At 49.6% G+C, this 18,238-nt stretch overlaps 1 protein-coding gene across 1 annotated transcript in view; it reads left to right on the forward strand.

The window, feature by feature from the left end:
• SMOC2 (SPARC related modular calcium binding 2) overlaps positions 1–18,238 on the forward strand; it is a 154,894-nt gene that overhangs the window by 102,614 nt on the left and 34,042 nt on the right. Inside the window, exons 8-9 of the mRNA XM_029223864.1 lie at positions 1,897–2,083; positions 8,834–8,916. Coding sequence (XP_029079697.1) covers positions 1,897–2,083; positions 8,834–8,916 — 270 coding nt within the window. The remainder of the gene's footprint in view (positions 1–1,896; positions 2,084–8,833; positions 8,917–18,238) is intronic.

Below are 18,238 nucleotides of genomic sequence, written 5' to 3' on the forward strand. Positions count from 1 at the left end.
ATACAGTCCGTAGATGAACTCGCCACAGCATTAAACGTACATGTGACTATCCTCAGGTTGTAAATGGAATTACTGGGGAAAGAAAATCTAGGTGGTTTTGTAACTATTAATGCCATGACTATGAGTTATCTCAAAACAGATTTATTGAGTGCCTGTGATATGCCAGGCATTTTTAAAAAAATATATATTTTCAGGCGTTTTTTCAGTGCTGGAAAAATAATGAAAATGAGAGCTAACCTTTATGAAACAGGGTTTCTGTGACGCACTGCATAGGGAACCTCCTTCAGTCTGGTCACCTGAGTTGTCACCTGCGTCAGGTGCCTAACTCCTGAGTACCATACCCCCATCACCAGCCACAGCGGCATTGACACAGAAGCACACTCCTTCCCAGCTCTCAGGGGTTCCCCACCTGTGCGGTGTCACATCTACAGTCATAACCTCCCTGTAAACTGTAGTTAGTTCGTTTCAAAGCAGACTAAAACATAATTTGTGGAAATTTACTTTCTAAGCAGGAAATTGCTCTAAAGATTTTATTTAAAATATATTCGTCCAATATGTTGCCTGTTTTCTTTTCCCTTTTACGGAGAAATATGAAAACAAAAGAATCTTTACATTCCAAATGACAGCTCAGGTGAGGGAGAGCCTGTTCTGAGACAGCCCTGGGTCCGAGGGTGAGAGGTCTTGCGGTGGGCTGTTTGTTCGCGATGGCTGTGATTCGGTGCAGAGACCAAGCCAGAGAAACCCCACTCCAAGGGCGGAAACTGGAAACTAGCGCCCACATTTGGAATTCTTTTTTTTTTTTTTTTTTTTGCGATACGCTGGCCTCTCCCTGCTGTGACCTCTCCCGTTGCGGAGCACAGGCTCCGGATGCGCAGGCTCAGTGGCCATGACTCACGGGCCCAGCCGCTCCGCGGCATGTGGGATCTTCGCGGACCGGGGCATGAACCCGCGTCCCCTGCATCGGCAGGCAGACTCTCAACCACTGCGCCACCAGGGAAACCCCTGGAATTCTTTAACACGGGTGAGGAGGAGGTTTAGTTCGCTGCTGTGAATTTTTAATGCCATGTATTTGAGCTGGAAGGATGCAGAACAGGAACATTTGGAATATTCTGTGCCCAATGTTTTCTGGATTATATTTTAAAGCTCGTGTGAATCTCTAGTGAGGGATAAAGTGGTCTTCACCTTCATTTGACTCAAATTCATTACCATCTGAGGATCACTGAGTAGCATGGACTCGTTTATATGGTTCTAAGGCATTCTCGGTCTATTTGGGGCAGAAGGTGCATCTAAGTAAGCTCATGTCCAAACGCAAAAAGGAAACTGAATTTATTAACATAAAAAGACGTAAGGCTTTATACATGGAAATACCCGGCCCTGGAAATTTTTTAAGTGCTCGCTTAGTTTTCGTGTGGATGAGCTTCAGCGCTAAGCCCTGGACACAGCTTTAAAAACAGTCCCTCGTCTTCTTCTTGACTAATTTCCAGAAACGCAGCCTGTTTCGGAAATACTGCAGCTGGGATTTCCAGACTCAGCCTCAGTCAGCCCTCGGGGCGAGTGGGGGGCTGCTCTTCCAGGACCCTCCTGGGGGGTGTGGGTATTGGTGCCAGCACATCGCGGCTGCAGCGGGAGGGGCCGCGAGGACTCGCTGGGACTGGACCACGTGCCTGCTGGCCCGGGCCCCTGATGGGGACCCAGAGCAGAGGACCGTGGCTGTCCCTGGGGCCTGGATCCCACCTGTGGCCTCCGGGGGTCCACGGGGCGTCAGATCCACCTGTGGACGCTGACCGCCCACCCTGACCCTCCTCGCCGGCCCCTCCGTTTCCCGTTCAGTCTCATCCCCTGTAGGCTCCCCGGGTGACCCGCCACGGCCTCACGCATTTCTCCGTCTCGCTGCAGTGTCCTCGTGTGACCAGGAGCAGCAGTCGGCCCTGGAGGAGGCCAGACAGCCCAAGAACGACAACGTGGTCATCCCCGAGTGCGCCCACGGCGGCCTCTACAAGCCGGTGCAGTGCCACCCCTCCACGGGCTACTGCTGGTGCGTCCTGGTGGACACCGGCCGCCCCATCCCGGGCACGTCCACCAGGTAAGTCTCCGTGGGGCCGGGAGACCCCGGAACCCAGAGCCCCCATGGTTCCCACCTGCCGCAGATGCGATGCCCGTGCCCCGGACCTCACCCCACTTCTCAGTGCGGCGTTAACGCCTGTGCCGGTGGGAGCCCATCTCCCTGACGTCACCAGGAGCTGGCGATGCCAGCGATGGCACGAGGGTGGTGAAGACAGACTTTTTAGGCAATTTTGCTCCTATCTGTATTCACGCAGGCTGGAAGCTTGAAAAATGGCTCTGGTATCCAGGCTGGGGTGGGCACCTAGAATGTATCATGTACCACCTCAGCTTCTTTTGTCCCCGGTGTTGGCAAAGGGGCCTCGCATTTCACAGGAACCGATGGCCCAGGACAGCTCTCTGTAGTCCAGAGATACCTGTCCCCTGAAATTGCCACTGAAAAAGAAAGAGAGTACTGAGGTCAGGGGCAACAGTAGTTACTCAGGGTCTGAAATACAAACCGACCCATTCTTTCATGTTTTGTGCGAGTCTGAGCAAAGAAAGTCTTTTTTTTTTTTTTTTTTTTTTTTTTTTTTTTTGGCGTATGCGGGCCTCTCACTGCCGTGGCCTCTCCCGTTGCGGAGCACAGGCTCCGGACGCGCAGGCTCAGCGGCCACGGCTCACGGGCCCAGCCGCTCCGCGGCATGTGGGATCTTCCCGGACCGGGGCACGAACCCGCGTCCCCTGCATCCGCAGGCGGACGCTCAACCACTGCGCCACCAGGGAAGCCCAAAACAAGTCATTTTATAATAGCACCGGGAGAAGACCTGATATTTGTTCCTGGAAATAGTGTGAACAAGTAAAAGGATGTTTTTGCGGCTCTTGGTCATATGAATTGACCTTTGGTTTTTCATAGATTGGTATAAAAGTAGTTTACAGGTAAAGGACACTATTACCTCTCACGTGTGATCCAGTTTAAGCCCTGGTTCCCTCTGCAGCACTGAGGCATGAGCACCTTGATGCCTCCTAAGATACTTCCCCCAATTTCTCAAGGGTGACCATGGTGCATGTAGAAGGGGAAATGCACCCATGTAGATTCCGGGAGCTGGAAGGACAGGTAACCAGCTGACTTTTCCTCATGAGAAAGTCCAGCCACACCTGGAGCCCCATCTGGCTCATTCGGGAGACCAGGCTCCTTGGGGATGGGAACCCCAGGCCCCGGCCACCCTGGACCTCGAAGGGGTGTCCAGGCCAGAGACTGAGGTTCCCTCTGCGGGTGGTCGTAGGAGATTGTTTCAAACATAAAGAGAACATAAATCTTCCCAGGGTTTTGTGTGAGAAATTGCTTTGCTCGTTCCTGAACGCATCTGTATGTAGGGAGTGATCTTTTCTAAGAAATCTTTCTTGGGAAATGACATTTCCATTACTTCAAACTCGGGCTTGTGAACCCCAGGCCCAGCTGCAGGGGCGCTCAGAACGATCTCATAGCTCCGGCCAGCAAAAGTCCTCACGCTGTCAGAGCCAGGCCTCCGCAGACTGGCTCAGATGCTGAGATCAGCTTTATCACGTTGTCCCTGTAGAACCTATAAACATTTTTATCTTACAGTCAGACGAGAAACACAAGAAGCCCTCCTCCCTCCTGTCCGTCCTGATTTCATTCTGTCCAGACTTCTTTGGAACAGAGTACCAAGTTCTCATTTTCCCTATTTTTTGTATAGGAGTGAGGGACTCCGTCTTCTTTGAGTTTCAAGAAACAGACTTAAATTAGACCCAGGGGAGGAGATCCCTCAGACTCGAGCTGTACTTTTCTCTCATTTGTTCATTCCTCTGTTCATCCTCTCCGATGCTGACTGTCATGACCCCGACACCATCAGAACTGAGGCTAGTAGCGAGGGGTGTGTCAGAACCCGCACGTTTCCCACAGGGCTCCGTCCATCGAGGCTGAGCTGTCCTTACGGCCCACCAGTCTTAAACGTGACCGCACCCAATGCTCTCGGGGACAGAGGCTCCGATTATTTCCGCGGTTAAAGGACGTGATTTTCATGAGCCATTATTGTTCCCTCTGCCCTGCGTCTTCAGTACACAAGCATGCTCTGGCCTGATTCCTGCCCTGGCTTCTAGAAGCATCACACGGCCGTGACAACATAATGTGGCTTTTCTGACAGCAAGAAAGGCCTTCCCCATGGACCCTCGGTGGGCCTCCCCTCACTCTAACTGGCCAGAATGTCACCCTCCGACCAGGCTACCGCCCGTCAGGGAGGGCCCTGGGCCCCATCATTCAGCACCCAGGCATGGTTGGGGCCACCCCCTGGGCCCCCGAGGCCACGCAGAGCAGGTTCTACGTGTGACAGAGTCTAGCACAGAAGCGATACGATCCCTTAAAGCTCCAAGAAACAGTCCCCTCCCTGTCACCCAGAGGTTCACTTATTATTCACTAAACGTTTGAAATCCCTCAATGTCGCAGGCGCCGCTCTAAGGGCTGGGGGTATTCAGGGAACAAAGCGGACAGAACCCTGTGCCTCCATGGAGCTTATGTTCCATGGGGGAGAGGGACACAGAGCAAACCGCAGAAGCAGAAAAGCTGAACATGAGGTCATGCGCCGGCTTGTGGTCGCTGCACCGGAGGGCGACACACAGGAAATAGGGAACGGAGGGGCAGCTTCAGCGGGACGGCCGGGGGCTCCCAAATGCTGAGGTCGGATTCAGGTCCAGAAGGATCTGGGGAGCAAGCCGACGATGTCTGCGGGGGGCGGTCCAGACGGAGGGGGAAATGTGGCCCCCCGACAGCGTAGGTCCCAGAGCTAGAATCTAGTTACGTTTTGGTCAAAAGGGAGGATGTATCGATTAGGAAACTCTTCACTTCTGTTAGTGATAAACCTGACAAATAGGCATAAACAGGGAGGGACTATGTAATCTAAGGAAGGGGTGCAGAGATGGAAGGAGTTCCCTTTCAGTGGATGCTGTGACTTGGTGATGTCACTGAGGACATAGGGTCTCCCAAGTCTTTCCTCTGACATCCTCATGTGTTGCCTTTGCCCTTGGACAGACTCCCCTCATGGTCACAAGATGGTTTCAGGGATCCGGGCATCTCATTCAGACACCACATGCTCAGAGGACACACAGCCCATCTCTCTCTTTCTTAGGAACCAAACAACCTTTCCTAAAAGTCCCCTAGCTGACTTAAGTCATGGATCATTGGCCGTAATTGGATCATATGACTACAGCTAAACCCATCACTGGCAAGAGAAATGGAATTGGTTTAAACAGATTTCTACATGGATACTGGGAAATCAGTCAAAATCGTCAAGTTTAAGGCATATTTTATGAGATGCTGGCCAGCGTCACCAGCCCTCACTTACCCCTGCTTCTGCTGTGATTGAGTAGCAATGTCACAGAAAGTCTTCTGCATTATTGTTTACATACTTTCTGGTGCATAAATGCTATTTTCTTGCGATTTTTCTGAAATAAGCCATTCCAGGGAGATACTTTATAGTTTTGATTTATATTTGGGTAGACAGTTCAAGTTCCCCCCGCCCGAATCGTTCTCTATATTTTCTGATGGGGAAGAATAATTTAAAAACCCAAGAACAGTGAGATGACATAAATATCAAACGCATCCTCATTGTGAGCTAGTCCTCCTTTCCTGTGTCATCAGGAAAGGTAATTACAAAGCACACGTTTTGTTACAGGCTTGTGCCAAGGATGATAAACGCACAGAGGCAGAGAGCAGCCACGGGGCAGAATTTCTAGGGGGGCTGGTCGTCAGGTAGAAACATGAGTTGGACCGCGTGCTGACGCATCTGCTGGTCTCCCTGCCTTTTTGAGTCAAAACTGAGATCTTGGCCAAGGTGTTCAGAGCCCCTGCAGGCCGGAGCCCAGGCTGCGCGTGGTGGAGCAGGACCTGGGAGGAGGGGGCAGGTCACTGATTAATAGAGGGGAGAGCTGGCGTGAGCTATCGGGTTAAGCGTGGATCAGGCTGACCGCCAGCTACTACATTAGCGCCCAGAACGGAGGGATTTCTCTTTCACTTTCTTGTTGGCCAATGAGGGTTTGTCCACCTGCCACCAGGCTGCAGGCTGCTCTGACCCGGCACGAGGACCCTGTTCCCAGCCTGTGGAGCCCACGCGGCTTGCTGGCCGTGTGAGCATGAAATCGAATTTCTCCCTGGCAGAGAGCCTGGAATCTGATGGGCAACCAGACGATTAAGAGATGTGCTTTTTTATCTTATACAAATAAGTTAAAATAAACACTATTGGAAAGGATGCTGACAGATGTCAGCACAATTTAAATGGCTTTATCTTCGAAGGCACTGATTCTATTTCTTGAGGTTGTCATTTCCGCAAGTCACAGTGTTCTTTACAAGGAGCAGAATGCTGCCATTTAAACATACATTTTTATATCAACATCAGTGCTGGGATTCTTGAGACATCTACAGCCCAGATATGGAGCAAAACCAGGATGATCACGCAGTAAGGTTAATTTCCAGGCGGCTTCAAAGACTCAGGATGGGGTTGGCAGTTTTGTGGTTTCTTATCACCACATGGGGGTACCGGCGTTGACTCCACGCCTTTGACAGGCTGTACACAGAGTTCATACTAGCAGTCCAACTTCTTAACATGACAGAACAGCCGGTGGCTGACGTTCTCACAGATCAAACATTCCAGGGGTGGCTGGGCCGTTCGGCCTCCCCGGGAGCCCCATCCCTAGTTGTACCTGCTTGGTTAGGAGCTGGGACTTTGCTTGTTCTTTCACAGCTCACATTTCACTGGTTGCTGGCTGTGAAGGTGTCAGCTGTAGCGTGGGTACCATTTCCAACCTCCCCGGCCCCACGGACGCTGATCTAGAGTCTGAAACGAGGAGTTTTCAGTCCTGAGCACGTGCTCCGTTTCCCCAGATTTAACAAGTGTGAGTAGCAACGAGCTCTTAGCCATCTCTCCGTTACCTGGCTTCTTTCCTGAATGTTCCCCTAGGGAATTTCTGGCTCCTTACCTACCTGTCTCAGTCCCAGGTGGGAGAGGAGACACCAGGTGGGTAAGAGGTCCCTTCACCCCCGTTCATTCCTGTGACCATGGTTCCAATGCCATCTGCACTGAACCCCACTGCATTTCAAAAGGATATGAGTTAATGGCTTTTGGCGAAAATGTGATAGCTTAACTGTTAGCCGGAGTGTGTCAGGGACTCTTTAATTTCAAAAACAACATTTCAAAAAGGCATATTAAGTTTGTGTGAGTGGGGTGTTAAGTTTTCTGGTATCAAAGAGGCTATTCAGGATGTGAGTGGCTGGAGGAGCTCGTGGTGCCCTGGCTGTGTTTCAACCGCGCTGGACCCGACCCTCCAAGACCGGCCCCAGCTCCCCGGGCGCCAGGGAGGGATGCTGAGAAAGGATCCCTTCAGCGAGAAATTTCATTCTTTTATTTTCTAGGGTGGGAAAACAAGAAATAATGAAAAATAAGAATCAGAAATGATCCCTATGAAGTAAACATGATCTCGTATCTCTTTCTGAGAGAGTGAAAAGGAAACGGGCAGCGAGAGAGGGTGAGGCCTCAAGGGGACTTTGTTCATATCCTGAGAATCAGCAGCCCCCGGACCTGACCGTCCCTCCTGCGCCCACCCCCGACCGGCTCTGACTGTCGTTCACATTTTCCAAGAATCCTTCCTGACCCCTGAGACTGCATTAAGAGCCCTAAGGGCAGGTTCTCACAGCTGCCAGGCCCGCTACCGAATTGTCAACATCCCCGTAAGACTGGGCGCTTCCCCCCAGGGGATGTGCATCTCCCTGTGTCTCCCACCAGAGGGGCAGGTGCTGGGAGTCTCTCCACGTATCCCACCCAAGGGGCTTTATAAAGAGCCTTGAAGGAGGCTCCGCTGGGCAAGCTGTCCACCTGGGCCTGGATCTAGAGCCCAGCCGGCAGATCCATCCAGAATTACTGTCAATACTGGTATCCCCGAAGTGCCCGCTGCCCGGAGTGAAGTAGCCGGCAGGCACCCCGGGTCCCGCCTGCTCAGATACCAAGGGCCACCCTGTTCCTGTTGACTCCGTGGGCCCAGAACATACTCTTTATTTTATTTTATTTTATTTTTTTTGCGGTACACGGGCCTCTCACTGCTGTGGCCTCTCCCGTTGCGGAGCACAGGCTCCGGACGCGCAGGCTGAGCGGCCATGGCTCACGGGCCCAGCCGCTCCACGGCACGTGGGAACCTCCCGGACCGGGGCACGAACCCGCGTCCCCTGCATCGGCAGGCGGACTCCCAACCACTGTGCCACCAGGGAAGCCCCTCAGAACATACTCTTTATTCTTTGAACCCTGAGACAACCTTTTGTAGCTTCGGGAGTTAGATTTTGAGTTCGTTGGTCTTTGAGTAACGTAGCAGTCTAGAATTCGGAGGCCCTCTCTGAGACTTTGCACTCTTTCCCGGGGGCTGTGACCCTGCCCTCACGTAAGGCTTGTGCTTGCATTTCCCCTCCTCCGCCCCTCCCCCCACCCTGAACCGTATCAAAATCCCGTCCTAGGCAGGGGCGTTCGGCAGCCACTCTAGAGGTTGTGTTTCAGAAACTGGACGGAGGAACAGAGCGCTGTGCGTCCTGCTTCTTCCTACTGACTGTGAAGAATATACTAAATTGCCACAAAGGTCACCAAAGGTCATACATCCCGAGCACTGTAACGTGAGGAAGAGATGCCCAGTGTGTCCCGGGGACCAAGGAAGCCTGCGGTGTGAACACACGGGTGTGGAAGGCAGCCCCCATCTCGATGTCTCTAACTGGCTCTTCTCTCTTTCCTTCCCCTCCTCCTAGGTATGAACAGCCGAAATGTGACAACACGGCCAGGGCTCATCCGACCAAAACAAGGGATTTGTACAAGGGCCGCCAGCTCCAAGGTGAGTGGAACGACGGGTTCGGTCGGATGCCCCAGCTGCCACTTCGAGTTTTCTTGCAGATTTAGGATGAGGAAGGATCTCAAGCTAATTCAGTTGCAAAGAATGATTTCAAATTAACAGAGACAGTGAGTTTAACCTTATGATTATTGAAAATACATTCCCAGAAATGTTTTATGGATGTTCTCTTTCATCAGAAAGCCCGTAAGTGTTTGCGATACACCAAAAATGATGATTCCAACAGTTAAACCTCAAGCCCTGCCTGGACCCAGCATCTTCCAGGAATTTATGTGAGGTTGAACTTGGTCGTGTGGCGTGAGCCCCGCGCCGGCCGACCCCCGCCGGGTTGCAGTTATCTGATGAGATCGCAGGGTTAGCGACATGACTCCTGCATCATGGCGGTTTCACGGGCATCGGTGGGATGCAGCAAAGCTGGTGGCTATTTTGCTTCATTTCCATCCTCTTTCTTTCCTTTAAATGCCTCCAGATTGTGTACACGTAGCCACAGCCTCAGAGACCATGAAAACCATTCTCTAATGTCTTTCTTCTAGCGCGAGTGGTGGATCTTGGTCTTACACAGAGTCTGGATAATTTCCTGTTTAGAAAAATTCTGTGGTCCTTGCATGATTTGTACTGTCAATGATAAAGAGGGTTTTACAGTCCGAAAGGTAAAGATGTTTCTCTGCTGTGAGCAGAGGTAGAGAAGACTAGAGGGTCGCCCATCCACCTCCGTATCCCTCCAGCCATACCTGGAACGAAGGCACTGGACACAGAGGGAGTGGAGAAGGCAGGACCTGGTCTGGGGACGGGGGGAGCAGAGCACAGCCGTGCTGCCAAAACCACTCTGCTGCCGCATGCTTGTTCTGAGACATTTGTCGTGGGTCTTCCACTGTTTCCCCTCTCCACACCTTCCTTTCGATGCAGGTGGAGGAATCTCTGACATTATTGTGATCATCGCACGATGTCTCTCTGTGTGCGTGGTCAGTGGGGTTTATGTTCATGAATCAGGCTGCTTTATGGATCCTGGAGCTCCCCGAATGGTGTCCTCCAGTCAGAAGGGCGCTCTCTCCCTCCCTTGTCTGGTACAATCTCTTGCCTCTGCAGTCAGGTTTTAACACCGGTGGACAATAGTTTTCTTAACAGGAAAGAATGAATTTAGCATATGCTTGGTCCATGGCAAGACCCCAGTGAATGTTTGCTCCTTTTAGCTAGTCTTAGCCGTGCCGCAGAAACTTCAGGCAATCTGTTCTTTGTCTCTGAGGTTCCAAGACTCTCGATTTTTTTTTTTTAAGATGTTTTTGATGTGGACCATTTTAAACCTCTTTATTGAATTTGTTACACTATTGCTTCTGTTTTCTCTTTTGGTTTTTTGGCCACGAGGCATGTGGGATCTTAGCTCCCTGACCAGGGGTCGAACCTGCACCCCTTGCATTGGAAGGCGAAGTCAACCACTGTTCCCTCAATATTTTTTTTTTTTTTTGATAATCCAAAACTGCATTACTTCTAAATTGAGCTGCATGTGGTTTTTGCACATATAACATGAATGTCATTAATGAATGTGTGGTCAGGCTCTGCTCTTCACTAGTTAGAGATGCTACGACAGACAGAACACAACCCATCCCATCTCCTCTTGGTGGGTGTGCTTGGCTAGGAAGGAATGTGCGTTCATGGTGGAATCCAGTACATGGAACCCTGGGCTGGGACTCTGGATTTAAAGGCTGCAGTGGTCACTCATCTTCTGGGAAGCGCTGACCCTGGATATTGAGAAGTACCATGTGACATCACTCCTGGCTTGTCTGGGAGTCAGATGGGCCATTTAGAGAAAGAGCATCTAGCACTTCAGGGAAAACCGTGTGAAGAGGTGCACCTCAGAGCTACAGAAACCGCACCCCGTCGGAGAGGAGGTCGGTTAGGCTGAGCACAAAGGTGCCCTTTCCTTCCCCCACCTTCAGAGAAGCCCAAGTCCCCAGGCACGAAAACCATCTTCCACAAGCTCGGTAAAGGTCAGCTTGTTTTGCAATTGTAGATGTTTGGGAGTGTACCGTTCATGACCACTTAATCATTTTGCTTTTTTGGAGATAATTATCCTTATTAGGGAAAAACAAGTAGGTCTTAAAATAACTCCTGGATCGAGGTTGTTCTTATGGAGAGGAGAAAACAATTTCCAGGATAACACAGCACCGTGGTGGGTAGGCAGACACTTGTTAAGTCACGTGCCAATGAGCTTTCTTCTAAAAAGGGATGGTTTTCATTTTAAGCAGTTTTTCTAAGTTTCGGCCAATAAGGGTCCTTTATTTTTCAAGCCAGGCTGCTAATATCCTCACACACGATTCACCTTTTAGGGGCTTTGTTGATTGCCAGATGTTTATCTACATGCTGTGTAGGGGAGTGCGCGGATTCCCCGGCTCACACTAACTGAGGGAAAATGAGCATTTAATCTTCGGAGGCATTAAAAAGCATTTAATCTTTTACCCCATGGACAGATCAAGTCCCAGCCTGAGGGGTCGCTTCCTGAGAAATGGGTCATGATTTTGGCTCTCGAAGATTCTTCGTTTCTTCTGTAACTTTCCTCACACGACTCATACCAAGGCATCAGACCACACTTTCTCCCTCTGCAAACCTGCCCTGCCTCATTTTGCGCTGACATCTCTTAATCTCAGCGGCTTTTGAACCAACCTATGTGCCCTGCTCCCAGGCCTGCCCGTCACTTCCTTCATCCCCTTCCGCCTTCTCTTGTCTCAGCTGCAGGGCTCCTCACGGCTACGGGGAGTCTCCGTCGCCAGGACCTTGCCCATCACCCCCTTCTGCACCTTCCCCGGTCCTCTGTGCACCCTGCAGGACCCGGCTTCTTGGGGAGGCTACCCCTGGCTGACGCCAACCGTGTGTGCTCCCACTGCATCCAGGGTACCTGATGCTGCTTTGCAGGTGTTGAGTTACAACTCCACCCTGTGTGCCACGTGGTTCTCCTGAGAGATGGGCTGACCCCTGGGACGCCCACCAGCCAGCACAGCAAGGGGCACACAGGAGGCCCTGGACGCCTGGAAAAGAGTTTGCAAATTAAGGGCACTAGGCAGGGTTTCTTTTCCTATTCTGAGCCTTTCTGACTCTTCTGTATTGAGTGATAACTGGTAGACTTAGATTTACCTAGTGGTTTTCCTGACTTAAAGGGCACAGAGCATGAGTCTTCAACGAGTGGGATTTCTGTGTGGGAAGAGGGTGACCTGATAGACAGAGTTCATTGTTCTGATTTGACGTCAGGGTGCTCTCTGACCAGGAGAAGGAGGGAGAGCCCACCCTGTTCTGTCTCCTTGGTGGAGAGCCTTGCACACCCACGTGTGGCAGCTGAAGGCCACGGGAGGCCACACATGTGACCGTTGCAGAGATGAGATGCAGGCAGAGGCCACGGCGGATGGAGATGTGCCTGCACTTGGCGCCCAGAGAGCAGCCCATCCACAGACCTGGGTCCCCCATCCCCGTAGAGGAACTGGTTCTGGAGGGAGCTGGTGGGAAAGATTGATGAGGGAGAGATTGTTACAAGTAAAGTCAAAATAAGTAAGCTTTATGGCTTGGAGTTTATGGCCTCCTCTAACTTGTACCGATCAGATGATTTGTGTCTTTACACTTAAATACAATTTTTTTGTCTGATTGTCGTTCTGAGGTGCGAGTTTAGCAGGATCAACAGGCTTTCAGTCTCCTCTGGGCTTTTGCTTCATTTAATCTCTTCTGATGGAGCAGTCACTGGTTTTGTTAGTTATCAGTTACAGTGCAACACAATCAAATATTTGTAGGCATTTGATAAGGAAGAACCCAAAGATAGGAGGGCAGGTAGAAAGAGTTCTGAGAGCATGTGAGTCCACAGGGAGAAACCTCATTCCCTACTCCTAGCCCTTCTTTCCTCCATCAATTTTGGGGGAAGCTCTGATGTCCTTCTGGGGCTTCAGAGTGTCAGTGGTGTAGCCCCAGGACCAACAAGAGGGTGGTGAAAAGTGTCTGAGGTTTTCTGGTACCAGAAAATGGCCTCCTTACTTTACTGCTTCATCCCCCAAACCAGAGCCATCAACTGTCCCCTGCCCCACAGATCTCCTCCATGCTGGCACCCAGATCTGCCATGTGTATTTATTTTGATTAAACAGCCCCGCCCATAGCATCTCCGGCAGCTCTGTGGACCTCACAGCAATCAACAGCGGTCAAAGCCCCCTCCCTAACCTAAAGGCCCCTCTGAGGGAGAGTTAAGCCACCACACAGAGCCTTTTGAAGTCAACAGCCATGAAAGTCTCTCTTCTCAGGGCCTTAGTGATTGCGGATACAGTAGGGTCTTTGATTCCATTAGAAGCCCTCAAAGCGCCACCCGGATTTTCCAAGCAATATTTTAGCACAACCCTAAATGTTTTCAGAATTAATTATGATTTCCTGAGGCAGCATAAAATGATCCTTACGTTGCCCGAAGATACTTTCCCAGAGGTAATTAGAACCTGAACCTGGCATCTGTGCCGAGGACTGCATGGCACTTAGGGACCGGTGTTTACTCTCCTCCAAAGTGACCTGGGCCTTTGAGGCTCTTTCAAAGATAATAGGAGATGTCAGTATTTCACCCGTTAGAAATGTCAGCGTCTGTGGTTCCGTGTCACATCAGGTACTGACTTCACAGACAGTAATGATTTGAGCTGGGCTGGGAGCACGCTCGCTGGGGACCCTCCATGTGCTCTGCACCCGCAGTGAGCTCCTCACACCCCCAGCTTGGAGAGGCTTCCTGGTACCTGTCTCCCAGCACGAAGCCTCGCGGAGGTGAGGACAGGTGTGCTGTGTGTAGGAGAGGGTTTTAAACAGCGTTTTGCTCTTAAGAGCTGTCTGATGACTTTATAGCTAAACATCATTGCTGGTTCACTCGGTGTCCAAGTGTGGGTTGGATTCCGGCGTGGAAGGGACTGTTCTGCAGTGCTTGGGACAGGGACTGAGCTCCGTTATTTTATTTTTCGACTGGTGAGCTTGGTGATTAAGTATGAAATTTAAACTATAAATCTGTACCTGAATAAGATGACTAATCCTCTAGAAGAAAACTGCATTTTGTAGAAAGCACGACAAAGAAAGGGACCGCTAAATCCAGTTTCCCTGAGGACGGGATGTTACAAGTAGAAACTCAGTTAAAAGCACACGTGTAATTTCCATCCTAAAGATCTATAAGACAGGAATCCAGGAACAAGGGAAGCCAGGGGAGTCCAGGGTTTGGGAACATGCAATATCCTGCAGGGGTGTCCTGAGACGCGGGCTCTGTCTCAAGATGTCACAGAGAATCACTCACAAGGAACTGGGAAAAGCCTGATCAGACACGAGGGAACATGTGTGAAACAAATCCTTTATTTGGTACTTAGCTGTTTCTTTAAAAAAAAAAAAAAAGTCGATAAGATGCTAGGATGTGCAGAGGCATCCAGAAGACGAGAACTAAAACGTAACCATTGTACTTGGCAGAAGTCTTAGGTTTTTATTAGAATATTTAGTTCAGTTGATATTTTTCTCCATTTTTAAGAGAATAGGAGAAATTGGAGAAGGCTTGGAGGAGATCATGGGAATTACCCATTCGCAATAAAGTAAGAACAAATAAAGGCAAGTTGAGGAAACAAAGGCTATTTTTTTTTCTTAACATGAAGAGGAAAGAAAAATAAAGGTCAACTGAAAATGTTAAGTGACTTACAAAAAGGCGTTGGGCGCTTCTTCCATTTATTAAGGCTGAGCTGAATGGAGAAAAGTGAGTGTTGAGGTTATTTCTTGAGTTTTCTGAATGAACCCAAGAGGAGCATCCTTACCCTTTAGGATGTACCTGCATGGGGAGCTGAGAAGTCTAAACTCATGGAAGTCTTCAGTATTAGGTAGAAATGTGCTTTAAAAGGGGCAGGAGAAGGGAGAGACCATCTGTTTCCTTCATGTTCTTTCAAGTGAAATCTACAACTCGGATTCACTAAAAACAATTTACGCACTTGTCCTATGCATACAGCTGGTGGGCAGCCTGCTGTTTTCGACTTCATATTCTTTCTCTTTGTTGCCGGCGGCACTGACTCCCTCCAGCCAAGTTCCCAGACAGGCGCTGAGCAGATTTCTGATCCCTCATCCACATCCGTGGCAGAAGCCTCTTAGGAGGCACGGGCCGGCCAGGCGTCCATCCTGATGGTAACGGCCGTCGCTGCCAGATGAAGTCGAAGCTTGGATGAGGCCGTCACGCTTTAGCCTCACCCCTTGCCCCTTCTCCCCACCGTGGAACCCACATCTCAGCCCAGCCACTCGTCTGCTCCAGAAAAGGGATGCGTGCGTCCAGAAGCCCAGTTCTCTCTCAGTGACTGGCCCTTCATAACCATCGGCCTTGTTGGAAAGTTCTTTACATTTTCTACATCTTTGTTCCCTTCACTGTAAATGCGCTGTTTTCCCAGTCTTTTCTCAGCACACGTAACCATTCCTGATTTGGCCTTGATCTTGGATAGGCTGTGGGCTCCAAGGTTACAGCCCGCGATCTGCAGATCCCCCAGTCCCGGTGGGCACACAGGCCCGAAAGAAAGTGTTCCCCGGTCCCTCCTCATCACCGAACAAAGCGGTTCAGACCCCCTCTGTTGCCCTCGCGCTGTCTGTACTCCAGCCCTTTGCTGAATCGTTCTCATTGGTCCCATTATCCTCCTGGTTATCCCCTGTTTTAAATCCAGAACTGGTCTGAACCCTGCAACCACACTTACCTTCTCTGTTGTATCTTCCTGTTGTTAACTTAGGATTCCTTCTTTATAAACTCAAGCCTATGGAGCAGCTGGCCCAAGGCCAGACGCTTTGGGGGATGCAGAGCTCCTCAAAACCCAGTGCCAATCCCCTCCGGAGGAGAAGATCGCAGTTTTATGATCCCAGGACTGATGCTCTTAAACAAGACAGCAACGCTGTAACAGTTAGAAAAATCAGGGAGATGGAGACTGGTACATAACAGTTTCCCCTTCTATCTGAAAACGTCATGCTTTCATTCTTAAAACCTCTTTTCCAGATTTTGTGCCACCGTCAGGACTATTTACCCGCCCCCTAGATAGCGCTTTTTGGGTTAGGACTCTCTTGGCCGTCTGCGGTCACCCCAATGCTGCACAGTCCTGGGGAGTGAGAGTTAAAAATCAGTCCTGCGGAAATTCTGAAGGGAATGGAGACAGGCAAAATCCCATTATCCGGGTTGGATATTGGCCAGAGCACTGGGGTTATTACTCTTAGAATAGAGGCAGGACTAATGAAAATGGCCCAGTGATGGTAGAAATTGAGTTCTATTCTTCCTGATAACTTAATTCCCTGCGAATTTAAGTGGACCAGCCAAGACCACAGGGCTCGAATACATAAGCCGTGTGTTGGGCTGTTGGACACTCCCCAGTGACCAATGATGGTGGAAACGTCTCAAAGCCTGGTTTATAATGAATACCAGCAGTCCATGGAAACTTCTAGAATGTTTTCACTGACAGGATGATTTAATTTTTTTCTTCGCTCTCTTCTGACTTGTCAAATCGAGAACAATTTTTCAGAAAAGTCAAGGGTTTCTCCCTCTGAGGGAAAAAGATAAATTGACTATGCTTTGGCTGTTAATTAACTTTTAGAAATTCCTGAGACAAACTGTTCAAGAGTGATTTCCAACAGAAGAGTTTGGGGTTATGAGCTCTCATCCTACTTATCCGTCTTTTCTCTGTGCTTTTGCTTATTGAATTAGTTAACTTATTTAAAGTGTATGTATGTCCCAGAGAACCTGAGGCACCTCCCTCTGTTCAGAGTCAGACATCTCAGAATCTGACAATTGATGCAGAATGGTATTGTCATCAGAGATTCCTTAAATTCAGGAAGTGTCAGATTTCTGATTTTTAAAAACTCTCCTGAGAAACAGGCATTGTCTGTCATGAAACAGCACTTTGGGGAGCACCTTTTGACAGGCTCTAGAAAGTGTGGTTGAAGTCAAGGTTTTGTTTAATACTTTGCCCTGTTAAATGATCCCCACTTGTTATCTTACAGAAGGATAAATTTGCTTATTCAAATGCAGCAGAATAGGAATTTTATCTTTGTAATTTCTCTAATGGAAAAAAAGTTTTGAAGAAAAGAAAGGAGCAAAATAGATACCAGAAATACAAAGGGATAGCTGTGCATGCCCCCATTCCCGGTAACCCTCCCTTTTTCCTAGTTGTGCCATGTCATTTGTTGACCTCACTCTTTATTGTTGAGTGAACCAACTCTTTTTGCCCATCCTGTTTCCCCAGAATGCACCAGTGGACTAGAGTCCACTTCTGCATGATGTCTGATTGACCACTTAACACCTAACTCAGTAGAGGCGAGGAGGTTGCCCCGTGTCCCGGAGTGGCTGCTATGCTTGTCTTCCCGCCACTAATCCAAAGCCCTTTCCACCGTGTGACGCTGTTTCTCATGTCAACAACTCTGCAGAGAGCCTTCTCCGCTAAGGAGAAGCTGAGATACAAAATGCCTTAGGGCAGAAGTGGGTTGCTTTTATACCCTAGTCGAGGAAGTGGTGAGGATGTGACATGGGAAGCGCCCATGACGTGCTCCCCACCTCTGACCAAGCAGAGGTGTGTGCCTGAGCTTCCTGGCAGTCACCTCAGCAAACGCTGGAGAGCCATCTTTTCTGGAAACCCCTCTCTAGGGAGAAGGTTTAAATTCATAGTGCATCTATCTGACAGTCACTTCGCTCTATTTTCACATAAATGAACATGGATGAAATGATCTCTTTGATTATCTTCTAGCTCTACCCTCCAGAGCATTTCTATAGAAATTCTTTAAATATATGAAACCAAAGAGGCCAGTAGAGACTCATGCTGCAAACCGAGGTCATCGTACAATAAGCGAAGACAGGCTGGAGGCTCGGTGAGGTTGAGACCGTACCCATTAAGGAGTGTGGACCATATCCTGCAGCAGTGTTGCCTGAGATGTGGAGAATTCATTTTTTATTTTAAAAAGCCACTGACAGGTTTGTGGTTGACGGGTCAGGAGTGCCCAGGACAAACCAGCAGTAGCACCGAGAACCACAGCAGCGTTCGCACTGGCAAGGATTTATTGACAACTTACAAGGTCTTGGTCTTGAACCTTACACACAGTACTACAGTTAACCTTCACTGCAGCTCTGAGGAAGGGTTATTTTCTCTGGGCTCTATAGATGAGCATGTTGATGTTAAAGAGACCAGGTCTATATCATTTAGGTATCACCACAGTGATACCTAAATTACACAGGTGACACCTATTTAAGCTAGAGAAATCATGTTGAAGCCAATCAGAGTTACACACACACACACACACACACACACACACACACACACACACACACACA

The sequence above is a fragment of the Monodon monoceros genome, unplaced genomic scaffold, assembly GCF_005190385.1.
Source record: "Monodon monoceros isolate NGI ecotype Baffin Bay Population unplaced genomic scaffold, NGI_Narwhal_1 Super_Scaffold_15, whole genome shotgun sequence".
In the NCBI taxonomy this organism is placed as follows: domain Eukaryota; kingdom Metazoa; phylum Chordata; class Mammalia; order Artiodactyla; family Monodontidae; genus Monodon; species Monodon monoceros.